Here is a 12,850-nt window from a genome sequence, read left to right as displayed (position 1 = left end):
CGGCGGGATAAACTGACTGTAGGTGAATTCTCCTTACCCCCTGAGCCCCACGCGCTGTTGGCGTTACCGTTTCTCATACCTCGACTCCGGCGTCGACTGCGGTTTGGGTCGGTGTAAAAGGCCAGCTGAGGCTCGCTGTCTGCCTCCGTTCCAGAGTCCCCGTCGGGGTTCAAGAAAGTTGAACCCCCTGTTGGATTCACACATAAAAAGTATGAAAAATACATCTACTATGAAGAAACGTAGTTCTGGACCATTGGTAGGGAAATGTGTCCTCAAGTTGGCCTCATTGAGAACGCAGTGGGAAAAGAAAGGGCAGCCAGAACCAAAAAGGAAAGGGCTGTGGGATTCAGTGTGGAAACAGATCAGACAAAGTTTGTTTTATTAAATCAATTATTGATATGTAGGCTAATGGAGATGGAAGCCAAGCAGAAAGTTATCCGTATCATGTATTAAAGAAAAATACGTTTTTTTCCTTGCTTAAGCATTCTGGTTTATCTGTAGCTTTTAGTTTGGTTATCGTGTTAAGTCAAATATATAGTGTCATTTTAGATCCTTTAATGGAGTAAAATAAATACTGCCAAACAGAAGTATATAAAGAAGGACGCAATGCATCTTCTTGACTTTGATTTGTGCTTTATAACTGAATGGCTTTTGGTGAAGTCCTTGGGGGAATGCAATTTTAGTCAATCCTATCTACTGTAACCTTGAGCTGTTTATAAAAAAGTGACAAACGTTGCCTTGTAGAGCGAAACTTTGCTGTGGATCTTTACATTATTACAATGGAGAATATTCAAGATTCAATGGTTTATTGTCAAATAATGAATACAAAACATGGGTCACAGGTTCCTCAGCAATGCAAATACAAGACATAAACATTTAGAAAATAAGAACAATACAATTTGTGCAAGCTCATGCGTTAAGTAGTCTTATGGCCTGTGGGATAAAACTGTCTCTGAGATATAATCATGTTAAAATCAAGTTGTGGTTAAAAAGCCTTTCTCAAAAGGAATGAATCATCTACAATGAGTGCTCACAGACTGATGCATATAAGAATCAGTAATGAGCATGGTACTGAAAGTACAAATAAGTACTTCATTTTTTATTACCGAACATGTTGTGCTGGTACCTAAAGGTTAAAATGTTAATGCATATAATGTGAGTGTTTATCTCATTACCTCAGTGTTATGTTAAGACAGTGCTATGCTGCGGTGAATCCTTTTAAAAAGTAAAGATGGAAAACAATGGATGGCTTACAAGATGGAAATCTTAAAGGGTGGATAAAATGCTGAACAAATATTTGCCTGTGTACATTTGCTGGACAATACCAACATCAATTTTTTTTCATTTTGGTTTGTCTTGTCGTTATCGTAATCATGCTGACAAGCAAATGGACAAACTACTTGCCTGATTTTAATGGAATTGGGTGGAAGGGTTAAAATAACTAAATGACATTTTGGAGCGTATCCAAATCAAGGCGTGGAAATGTGTCTTTCATTTACATTTCAAGATAGTGCATCTTTTATTTATGTGGTATAGAACATTAGGGTTCCTGACTATGAAATGATGACGTAAAGCTCATGAAAACACCAAAGAAAACCTTGGAACTTTGGTATGGCACCATCAGAGTATGTTAACATACCATTAGCCAAAATGTGTGCTTTTCATGTTGCCATTTATGGAAAGAGCCAATTCACAAGCACTTCCAATAAATAAAGAAAGGCTACAGAATGGAGAGTACAAAAAAAAAGGGGGGGGGGGGGGGGGGTACACTGCTTTGTTTGGGAAGTTAATCCCACTCATAGCAATTAATCGTTCTCCATTTTGCAGTGGGTGAGATAGTAAATGTGCCTTCTTTTCCCGACTGGTCTAGCATTTCAAGCTACAATATGATCTTAAGGATGACGTATAAAAAAACCTCCTTTTATAATGCAATGTCCCTAATAAGTCTAAAATGAATTTCAGCTGATTGTGTTTTAGCAGAGGCATTAGCTAGATTTAGAGGGCATGTATTGAAGCTTGTCTTACAAGTGTTAGCGGATTGCGAATCACAAAGTGTGGGGGAAAATCCATGAAAGCAGCAAAGAGTTGCTGCCTCAGCGGGATATGTGTGAACTGAAACAAAATTCATGCTAACGTTGCTCAGTGACAAGAGCTTTTAAAATCCCCAACCAAGCATTTGATTAAACTACAGAAGATCCCAAAGAAGGAAAAATGGGGGGAATGAAAAACACTGTTGGCAGCAATGTCAATGTGAGAAGGGCTTTTCATGACAGCAGCTTCATCAGCTTTTCACATTGTTGGTTTTAGAACAATATGCACTGAAGATATGAATGCACAGTGTAAATATTATTGGCAGCCATGACTATCTGACGGCACAGATGCTGCCGTTGCTTTACTTCACAAGGGGGAAGGCCTTTTTGATGACACCATTGTTTCAGCAGCATTTCACATGACTGATTTAATAATAAAATAATATTCACTGGACAATTTCCCCACATAAATGTTTGCTGGCAGGAAACAAAGTCCTCTGTAACATTATTAAGTGTGCTATCAAAATGCTGCAGTGAAATAAGGTCCAATAAAACCTTATATATAGTATGTTACAATAACTACAAAATAAGGAAAACAAGTAAATGTCAAGTTAAATATCCATCAGACAGTGGGAATTTTTATTATATGCAACACAAAAACATTGAGTTTAAAAATAAAACGTTTTTACTTTCCCCATTTGGAAAAAAGCTGTATTTCCATTGAAACTGTTTAGATTATATATTGTTTGCTTTGCTTGTTGCTTCCTTTGTCTGGAGTTTGAACAAAGGAACAAAGGTTTTCCACAGACAAAAACATTGTATTGAGAACATATAGGTATTTTTGAGAAGCATATAATAATATGTACTAAGTATGGTACATTTGTTATATGCCAATGACAACACTATTGCCATGTACAGATTCAAGGGTTATTCACTTAAAGAATGCAGCATATGAAGATGTAGCCTTCAAAGGAATTGGGCTAAGGCTGTTGCTCTTTTGTAAATGAGGCACTCTACCTTTACATATAATGAAGTTGTGTTCTGAACAAGCAGAAACAATAAAAGGTTTAAAATACAAGTTGACTATTTACCACCTAAACTTAAATCAACTGGTAAAAAGGATTTGGTCCTATTCCCACACATCCCTTATTGAGGGGTCTAGTTGTTTTAGGGCCCCGCTGTTGGCTCCATTTTAAGGAGACTCTGAAATATGACATTCTGCTAGAATATTTTCAATGACGAAATGATTAATCACTTCAAAGTACATGTATGTGGCCCTGATTTGGGACAAAGGTCATGTGATAGTGTGTCCCCTAGACAATGGGTTCAGTGAATGTATGCACTCAATCATAGAGATTGAAGAAGTTGAAACAGAATCAGTTTTGGAAAAATTAAACCAGACGTCACAGTGCGGTGGCCAAACACATAACTGGCCCACAATGGGCCATTTGAATCAAATGGGGGTCTATCAAATGGGCTATTCAACCCTCATTATACCAACACATTTAACATACAAAGACTACATACTGACCCAACAATATCATATTGTAAGGAACAAACATTATATTAAATAATTTTAATTAATTTTTTATTTCTTCTCAAAACACTTTTTATTCATTAATCTTAGGTCGCATTCACACCAGCCTTGTTTAGTCCGGTTGAATCGAACCCTGGTGCGTTTAACCCCTTGGTGCGGTTCGTTTGGGTTGGTGTGAACAGAGTCCAAGACCTCTGAAGTGAACTAAACAACCGGACGCTGGTCCGATTAAAAGAGGTGGTCTCGGACCACTTGCTAGTGAACCCTGGAGCGGTTCATCGCTGGTGTGAACGCAGTCCGCACCAAAGCACAGGAAGTATAGTATTTACGCGCTGCAAGAACGTGGAGGTCTTCAAAATCTTTAGCGAAAGAGTGAAGCAGAATGAAGTGTTGAACAGTGTCGTGTAAAGTAAAAATGCTCCGTGAACTATACATAAAAGTCAGAGCCACCTGTCGTCGGTGAAACCTCCTCTTTACTGCAGAACGTCTCTCATTATATGTGTTATAATGTTTTGTAATGCACGTCGTCTGATTATATAATCATATGCGCCGTCTGCTAGAGTCTGTAGATATGCTGTCCAGATTAACAGCAGCATGTAATCTGCCAGTGCTCCATGGCGGAGGCTACGGTAGAAATTGCCTGGATTTACGTTTTTTCCCCCTTAATGTCTGACCAATTGTTGAACAGCATTTCCGAGCACGTGACTTGTGTTTAAAGTTTATAGTCCGTTTGAGTTTTTCCCGTGTGAACGCAAACCGAACCTTCTGAAAAATGAAACAATGTAACAAACTGTCGTCTGGGGCGCACCAGAGAAGCGGACTATTAGGTGTGGATGCGACCTTAAAGTTAGCGTTTATTTTGAAAGTGTGTACAACGAAAGATTCGCATAGGGGACACCTTCAAGTGAGACACAAGGCAACATTTAACTTTTTTATTCTGCTTTTGACTAGGGACCCCTAGGACTTTAATACTTTGAAGTTTTTAGAAAGCACTCATGAAACTGAAACATAAAAGAATAAAAAGTCACTGGGAAGAAAATGATTGACAATGTCGAGAAGGATTGGACCGACAGAATGAAATCATGCAGGGGTCCCAGTTGGTGGGATGAGGGTTGAGTGACACCGCTGCATATCCTTTCAAAAATAATCACCACAATAATTGAATGTGTGTGTATGCAGCCTTAAACTGAAAACAGTCTTGATGCTTGATAAATAATCAGAGTTCTTGTTACATATTCATTTTATTGTTTTATCATTTTAGCTTAATTGAAAAGTTAATTTAGAGAGCCTATCCTAAAATGCTGACAGTAGATTGATATCACTGAATTGCCCATCCCTACCCCAACATAAGAGCCATTATATAAAGCACTAGTATGGGAGACCTTTTTGTATTTTCACATTCTTTATTTTAAGGTCTGTGAGAATCATTTTAAATCTAACAATGGTGGCTTGGAGTGAGCAAAATCCAGCAACTTCCCCTCTAATGAGATCAACTCAACTAAAGCCCTTCTTTGTTGAGAGATATCTTATTTGAATTCTCCGTTCCCTAAATTCAGGAAATTAGGCTTTAAAGTAGCTCTCTAAACACCTGAATAGAGCAGAGCTGTCAAGGACAGCTTTGAGGCTGCATGAAAGAAAAATGAATAAATAAATAAATAAATAACTGTTGGCTACTACAGTTGAATAACTTAAAGGTCCCATGTCATGGCCATTTCTACTGATCATAATTCCATTGTTGAGGTCTACTAGAATAGATTTAAATTGTGCAATTTTCCAAACTCACATTGGTTTATCATAAAGCATCTCTGTATAGTATGTGTATTCACCAGGTATTCACTCTCTGTCCTAAACGGCTTGTTGGAGCTCCTGCCCCCCCCTCCCTGTGAGCCCAGTGTGCTCCGATTGGTCGGGACGTTGCAAGGCTCGTTGCGAGGCTCGTTGCGAGGTTCGTTGTTGCGAGGCTCGTTGCGAGGCTCGTTGTTGCGAGGTTCGTTGTTGCGAGGTTCGTTGCGAGGCTCGTTGCGAGGCTCGTTGCGAGGCTCGTTGCGAGGCTCGTTGCTGCTCGCCGCTGCTGCGAGCTGCTGAGAGGAGCGGACAAGTTTCCGGGTCGGCGATACAGAGAGACAGCGAAACTCATCCTGAGCACACACGGAGAGCATTTCTCCGCGATCCCAACTCGTCCATTACCAGCATTCAGGGAGCTCTATGCAAGTCAATGGGGACTCCCTGTTAGTTAGCCAAGGGATCCTGGTGAGAGGTGCTCCGCGGATTGGTCCATTTGGGCCAATCCGGTCATTTGTTGTTGATTTGGGTGTCCACACGTCACAGAACCCAGGAAGCAAACAATGGAAAATGAGAAATCTCCAACGAGGCGTTCTGGGGCAGCATAGACAGGTCTTTTCTGTGTTAGAGTTTTAGGGTGTACTTTGAGGGTTTTTGACTCTGCAGACCGCTTACATGCATAAAAACCTTCATAACACACAAGGGGGCGGGTAATAACCAGAAAAGCATGACATGGGACCTTTAAAGTGGTTTTAGAGCAAAACAGCATGTAGTGTGATGTACAGGAGAAAAAGTGTTTTTGGTGGCACAAAAAGGATGTAAAAAAAAAAAGCTTCTGACATTGACATTGACAAAAAAAGCTTCTGACACTGACAATCTAAATCAATCAGAGATCAGAAACTGGAATTTACTGAAATAACATGTATAGCAAAAAGTCAAGAAGAAATTAAGCATAAATATAAATACAAAGCGATTAAGATTTCACTATATAGACATTTTGCAATTAATGATAATTTAAATGCTGACCATGGTACCACAGGACTCACAGGTACAGCTTACATATCGTTTAGTCTTATCGGAGTACGAACATCTAACTTTGCCTTCAACATGTCCACCGGAATGGCTCTTGAAATATAATGCTGTGTCTCTGCCTGGCTTTCAGAGGAGAATAAAAAGTGCCTCCTGAGGAATTAAGACTAAATTTCACACAGCAGGCATTCGTCCTCCTGCAGTGTTGAAGCGGAGGCAAAAAGGTGCTGCGCTCACTGCTTCTATCAAAACAAGACAGGCCCCTTTAAGTATTCACTACATGACGTTCACCCGCACCTCAGCATGCACAAATACTTCTTATAAACCAAAAATAAGTTATTATGTCTAGGGCTCCACATTTCTATACATTTGGGAGGGTGCTAAAGCAGAATGGGAGAGAGGGTAATGACAGAGGACTCTACTGCATAAGGATGTCCCACCAAATCAACAATGCTATTAGCAATAGCATTAAAATAAGCAATTTGTAACAGAAATACAACTATGTTCAGCAATATAAATTAAGAACGCAGAATGTGTTTAAACAAAATGTAAATTAATCAAAGCAGAAGCAATTAGTTCAAACAGTAACTGAACACCACTCATTTAAGATTGCAGCAAATGCTATACCTTAAATGTGATTCATATACAAATTAGTTCTTACATTATTCTCCTGGCTCTCAATAAAAAATAAGAAATAATCTAATGTTTTTAAAGTTCAATATGTTAATCAAATCAAAGCTATGAATAATGTTCATAAATACAAATAAATATCTGTTATACAAATCAGTCTTCCACATTTACAAACAATGTGGAATGAAGAAAAAATTACTTGTGTAGTAAATGCCCATATATACAATTGAATAAAATGTGGTCAAATGACAATTTGATATGACCAAATGCAATAAATCTGATAGACTAAATGATTTTGTTCTGAATTAACGTTCACTTTTGGAGAACAGGGTGTTAAATAATGATTGGGCATCTCATCTGTCATTAAAATGTGTTTGTTTTAGGTATGATAACAAATATAAATGACATCATCATCATCTTCTTATTACAAAGAAGATGTAACAGAAAATTACTTTGGTCGAATGTGTTTGAGTCTTTTAAAGTTTATAATCTAAGGTTTAAAGGTGCTGATTAATGGAGTGGTGAGATAATCAAACTAAAAGTAAAAATAGAGCTTAGGGTAATGATTTGGCAGTGAAAAGAAAAGATTGCAGTCCAACATTCTTTGTCTTACTAGGCATCAAACAACTGTGTTCAAACAAGACAGTATATACAAAAGATAAAACAATGCTTCATTTACACCATCACGATCAAGTATCTGTGACTTACTAGAAGCTGTAGGTATTTTTGACACATTCCAATTTTCCCAGTAAAGCGTGGCTGTGGTAAGTTTGCCAACAGACAACTATTTTCTTAGCTCTACAAGCTAAAGAGCTGAACATATTTTGAGAGAAAACTTCTCTACTTAACAGCTGGCACTGTGACACATATTTAACCCAAGATAATAGCTGCCCTTGTGAAACAATTAAACGTGAGAAGAAGAGACTTGTATGCTGAATACCAAACAACACATAGTTATGAAGAAAAGAGGAGAGGATGATCACATACACAAAAGGAGAGAGTACGAGTTGAAAGATGAGTTTGAATGGTTTTCTGCATCACCAACAGATGTTACTTGTTGCCTTAATCGCAAGAGAAAAAGGTAAAATTATCCTCCTGATAGTGTGTCAGTGTAACAACTTAATTATTCAATTGACTTTGATAAGTCAACTGTGGGTTTTCTTTTTTTTTTTCTCCGGAAGTTTTTCCTTGTGAGGGTCTAAGGACAGAGGGTGTCGTTTTTCTCATACTGATATTCCGAACAAACTGTGCTGTTGTATTTGCTGTAAAGTGTCTTTACTGTAGGGTATTTTTATTATATGTACAGCACTTTGGCTCGACCAAAAATCGTTTAAAAATGTGCTAAATAAAACTTGATTTGATTTGATAAAACAAAGTATAGAAAAAAAGTCAGCTTTTACATGCTTTTAATTTAAATCCAGACATTCAATTGAATCTATATACAAAATACACCAAGCCCCCAATGTTATCTTAGGAGAAACTACATTTTGACTTGTTAGCAGAAAAACAACAGTTGTCACTCATTACATTAAAGACATTCCAAGCTGGGACTTCAGCGCAAAAGTTACCATCAAACAATACTTCCTATTAAACAACAGAGCACAAAAAAAGGTAGACAACACACAATTCCATCTTTGTGTTAGACCGCAGAGCTTTTTTGCTAGCAGCCTCATCTTCCACCTATTTTGCTGACCCTATGCAAAACCAAGTAAATAATTGCATTTCTTGACCTTGAAAAAAAATACATATTTATCATCTGCTAGGCAGGCCTTTTATGCTGATAAGTGTGAGCTTTTTAGCCAAACTTGCTGCTATTCTAGTGTCGATGGACAACAAGCCCATGTGCAGCATTAAGTAAAGCTGAACACGCAATTTTCTGACATGATTAACACTTGAGGGGGATTGTTGGCAATTAAACTCAGTGTTGTTGACATGCAGGAAATGGATTTTAAAGGTCTCCTATTATGCTATTTCTAGGCATATATTATGGGTCTCAGATATATAAAAAATATATAAAAAACATGTCTATGATGTGTTCTGCTCAAAATACTAAACAGATCATGCATTTTAAACATCCCTCATATCCCTCTGTTTAAGCCCTGTAAGAGAAACGCTGATTTGGGGTCCTTAGCAGATACAGCTAAATGATCCCGTGATTAAATGCCATATCATGTTCCAACCCACATCAATGATTATTTCTGAAACAGTATGGAGCTCAAATGCTTTTTCTCTTGCGGGTTTATCACAAGGTGAGTACCTTTTTTTAAATGTCCTGCTTTTTTGCAAAAACTCTCTCCAGTACAGGTTAGCTTTGAGTTTTAGCGATGCTTGCATATAAAAACAAAGACCATATTACATCCAAAACACGTCGGGCATTGTTTCTGATAGGGCCGTGGGTGTAAAGCCAGCCCACATTTCCGATATTACATCAAGTCCGCAGCAAATCTGGACCGTTGTACCCCCGTTTTTAGAGATGTGGGAGGAAAAGAGAGAGGGTTTTGTTTTCTGACACTTTGTGAGTTTCCTGACACATATTTATGAATACAATACATCAGAAAGTGAATTTTGGATGATAGATCCCCTTTAAGAGAGGAAAAACCCAAAAGAGAGAGCCACAAATCTCTACAAGGGGGCACAAGTGAGTTGCAGGGGATGTGCTGAAGTAGAGACATAACGCAAAGATACTGTGGGAGGTATATTTGAGTCAAATCTTCTTAGATTAACAGTGAAAAGTCATGTATAGTGAACCTGGTAGACCAAAACCCAGGAGACCGCAGGCAACATGAACTTAGAGAAATAACTTTATATCAAGGTTCAGTGCAAGTAAGGCAAAACTGAACAGTGCAGAACAAAATCTAGGATCCAACAAAGACTGAACTGATCCGAAAAGAATCAAGTGCAGGTGGAGAGCTGTGAAGAGAAGCTCAGGTGAGGGGAAAAAGATAATTAGACAGGAGAAAAATCACTGGGAATGGAAAAGATGCTGATTGGCTGAAAGACCTGACAAGGCTGAGAGAGCAGGTGTGTTGGCAGAATTCTGGCAGCAGGGAAGTAGCTGATTGGCTAGGAGGAACTAACAAGGCTGATAGAAAGCAGGTGTGTAGATTGGCTGAATCCTGGGGGCAGGGAAGGAGCTGATTGGCTGGGATGAACAAACGAGGCTGATAGAGAGCAGGTGTGTAGATGGGCAAAGGCGGGAAACACCGTATAGGAATACAAGAGGAAAAACAGATCGAAAAAATTATAATCCGAGGGCATCATGGACAGTGCCAGACTGTGACAAATGACATTACAACAGAACAGAGCGTTTACAGTGCATTGCTCTTCATGGCTTTCATTTATTCTGTCCTCTTCTTGTTTCCCAAATAGGCCCATATGTTGGTGTCAGAATGCTTACATCCCTCATATGCCACAACAAAAAAAAGGCAGCTTTTCACATGCAAAGAAATCAACTAAAATATGGACAGGATCAGTGAGTTCATATAACAATGGTTGTAATTGCAGCTGTAATTGTCACTGGCGTAGGGCTGAATTATTACCCACATATTAAAAATCACTGACCAGCATAGAGCATGTTAAAATCACCCTACCTAGCCCAGAGAAATAAATCCTGTCCCTATGGAGCTTAAAGTAACCTTTGTCATGTATGCAGAAGGACAATAACTCAAACAATACATTAACTTTATCTACTAATATACATCATTATCATGGTCCACATCTAATTAGGGATACATTGTACACCTGCTCAGAAATAATAATCATGAAATACTGACTGGGCCTGCATGCTTGAGGCTTAAATCTTCACTCCTTTTGCCATTGCTTTCTGCCATTTGGCATCTTTGGTACTTTCAGTTGCTTTAGAAGTTACACTAGAGTCCATTAAATGTGCTGACATATGGAGTGAAGAGAGGCAAAAAAGGAAATAGTCATTATCTTATTTGCCTCCTCCTCAGAAGTTGTCCGCTGAGGAACACAATAGCTCTGCCTGTGCATATTTTATGACAAAATTGTTGACTGGAAACACCAACAACAGCTACTCAAAACTGCATGGAGCGGATCTAATTGCACGCTTAGGCAGCCTCATTCTTATGCAGCTGGGTTCAGAGAATACTAACATGTAGCTGGAAGCACTGACATTTTCAAGTGGTGAGTGCATCCAAGTGTGTTTATTAGGAAGGAAATCTTTTTACTGTCATATACCAAGCTCATACAGAAACAGATATAACTATTACAATAATTATAAATACATGTTGTTCTCTTCTGTAACTGTCTAGTTCGGTTTTGTGCATTCTTGCAGTCAAAATACATGAATAAGGAGGAAACCAGTTCCTGTTATCCATGGAGGTGTAGTATTGGGTTTGCTAGCTTAGAAAGAATAAAGCAGACCAAGGGTGTGTCTGAACTCTCCAAGATGCAGTCAAAGAAAGAGACAGAGATAAAACAAGACTCTGACATGTCCTTCTCGCAAGAGTAGGACATGTCATCGAAGACAACAAGAACCAAGTGGCTCACTTTCAACTTACTGGGGTACTGTAAAAGACAGGATATTTGGCATTTTTAACACATGTCCTACAAAGATCATTGAATACCTATACCCAATGTGACCAGACCCCTTGATTACGTACTTCAATGGCCAGTCTTCAAAAGTGTACCAGACAAATTAAGCTTAGCAGAAGTTCAACCAGGAAGACAGTCTTTACTCATTCATTCACATTTTCCCATCTTACTACTCTCTCCTCTCAATCAGTGATCGGGGGCGTCACTTCGCCTCTATTCCCACAAGCCTAGTGCATTGCTAAACCTTTAAATCTGCTCTCTCCCCTCCTGACAGCAGTCATTTCAGGTGACTCAACGCAGCCCTCCTCCACCCCTTTCACCTCATGTCCCTCCAAATCCAGGGTCAAGCTAAACCACTCCTCTTCAGACTGACCTCCAACTATCCCTTCATGCTCCACCACCACCAGTGTCTCTCCTGATTGAAAAGGAATAATAATCTGTTAACAGCCGAAAAGAAACTTGCATTAGTCGTTCATAGCTTTCCGCACTAACAAACCTGCTAGCTAGCCTGCCTTTGCTTGACAAACTGTTCTTTGATGTATCTTGGTCATCAAGTCACATCAACGTGTTGGCATTGGTGCTAAAACTGAATGTATGTCCCATACAAACAAATATGTTGCCCTTTTTAAATGCTGGGTAGCAATTAGGCTATAGTTTGAATATATATCCAGTGGTGATCCACCAATGTTAGCAGGACTTTACATTACATTACATGTCACTTGTTAGACGCTTTTATCCAAAGCGACTTACATACTCAATACTGTGGGCAATCCCCACAGGAGCAATTTGTCTTGCCCAGGGACACAACAACATGCTGACTGCAGTGGGGTTTGAACCTATGACCCCCTGTTCCGAACACCAACGCACAACCCACTGCATCACACGCCTCCCAGTTGGCAAGGTAAACATCACTGTGTTGTTTGCATTTCACTAAAAAACCTAGTTAAGGTTTTCTGGGCAGTGAAGTTTTTTGCTTCAAATTCCAAGACCTTTTGGAGCTGTGAATAGTGCAGGTGCACATTGGATGTTTTGGACCTCCACTCTGTGTTTTCACCCTCTTTTATTGACAAAACGGCCTGCCTGAATGTTGTTTTTCTCCTCTCTGTTTCTATGATTTCACAGCTGAAACGTAATGTTGGATGTAGGTGTGCAATAAAACAGTCACGGTCAGAGAGGAGACAGAAAGGAATGTGTTTTGTCTATATAAAGAAACCAGAACGTCTCAAGAGTCATGTTAGGTTTCCCACAGTCATCAGTGAAATGTAATTAAAATGGATGTTTCATC

General features: G+C 39.0%; 1 protein-coding gene across 6 annotated transcripts in view; it reads right to left on the bottom strand.

The window, feature by feature from the left end:
* The window catches only part of astn1 (astrotactin 1), a 395,124-nt gene that overhangs the window by 294,907 nt on the left and 87,367 nt on the right, over positions 1-12,850 (bottom strand). For 2 of the 6 annotated variants that reach the window (XM_034138228.1, XM_034138229.1), the window contains exon 6: positions 38-187. The exons of 1 other annotated variant lie outside the window; for it this stretch is intronic. In XM_034138228.1, coding sequence (XP_033994119.1) covers positions 38-187 — 150 coding nt within the window. The remainder of the gene's footprint in view (positions 1-37; positions 188-12,850) is intronic. 3 more of the 6 variants (XM_034138231.1, XM_034138233.1, XM_034138230.1) reach the window with 2 other exon arrangements.

This window comes from Trematomus bernacchii, unplaced genomic scaffold (genome assembly GCF_902827165.1).
Source record: "Trematomus bernacchii unplaced genomic scaffold, fTreBer1.1, whole genome shotgun sequence".
NCBI classification, from domain to species: Eukaryota; Metazoa; Chordata; class Actinopteri; order Perciformes; family Nototheniidae; genus Trematomus; species Trematomus bernacchii.
This window is presented reverse-complemented; position numbering and strand designations above follow the sequence as displayed.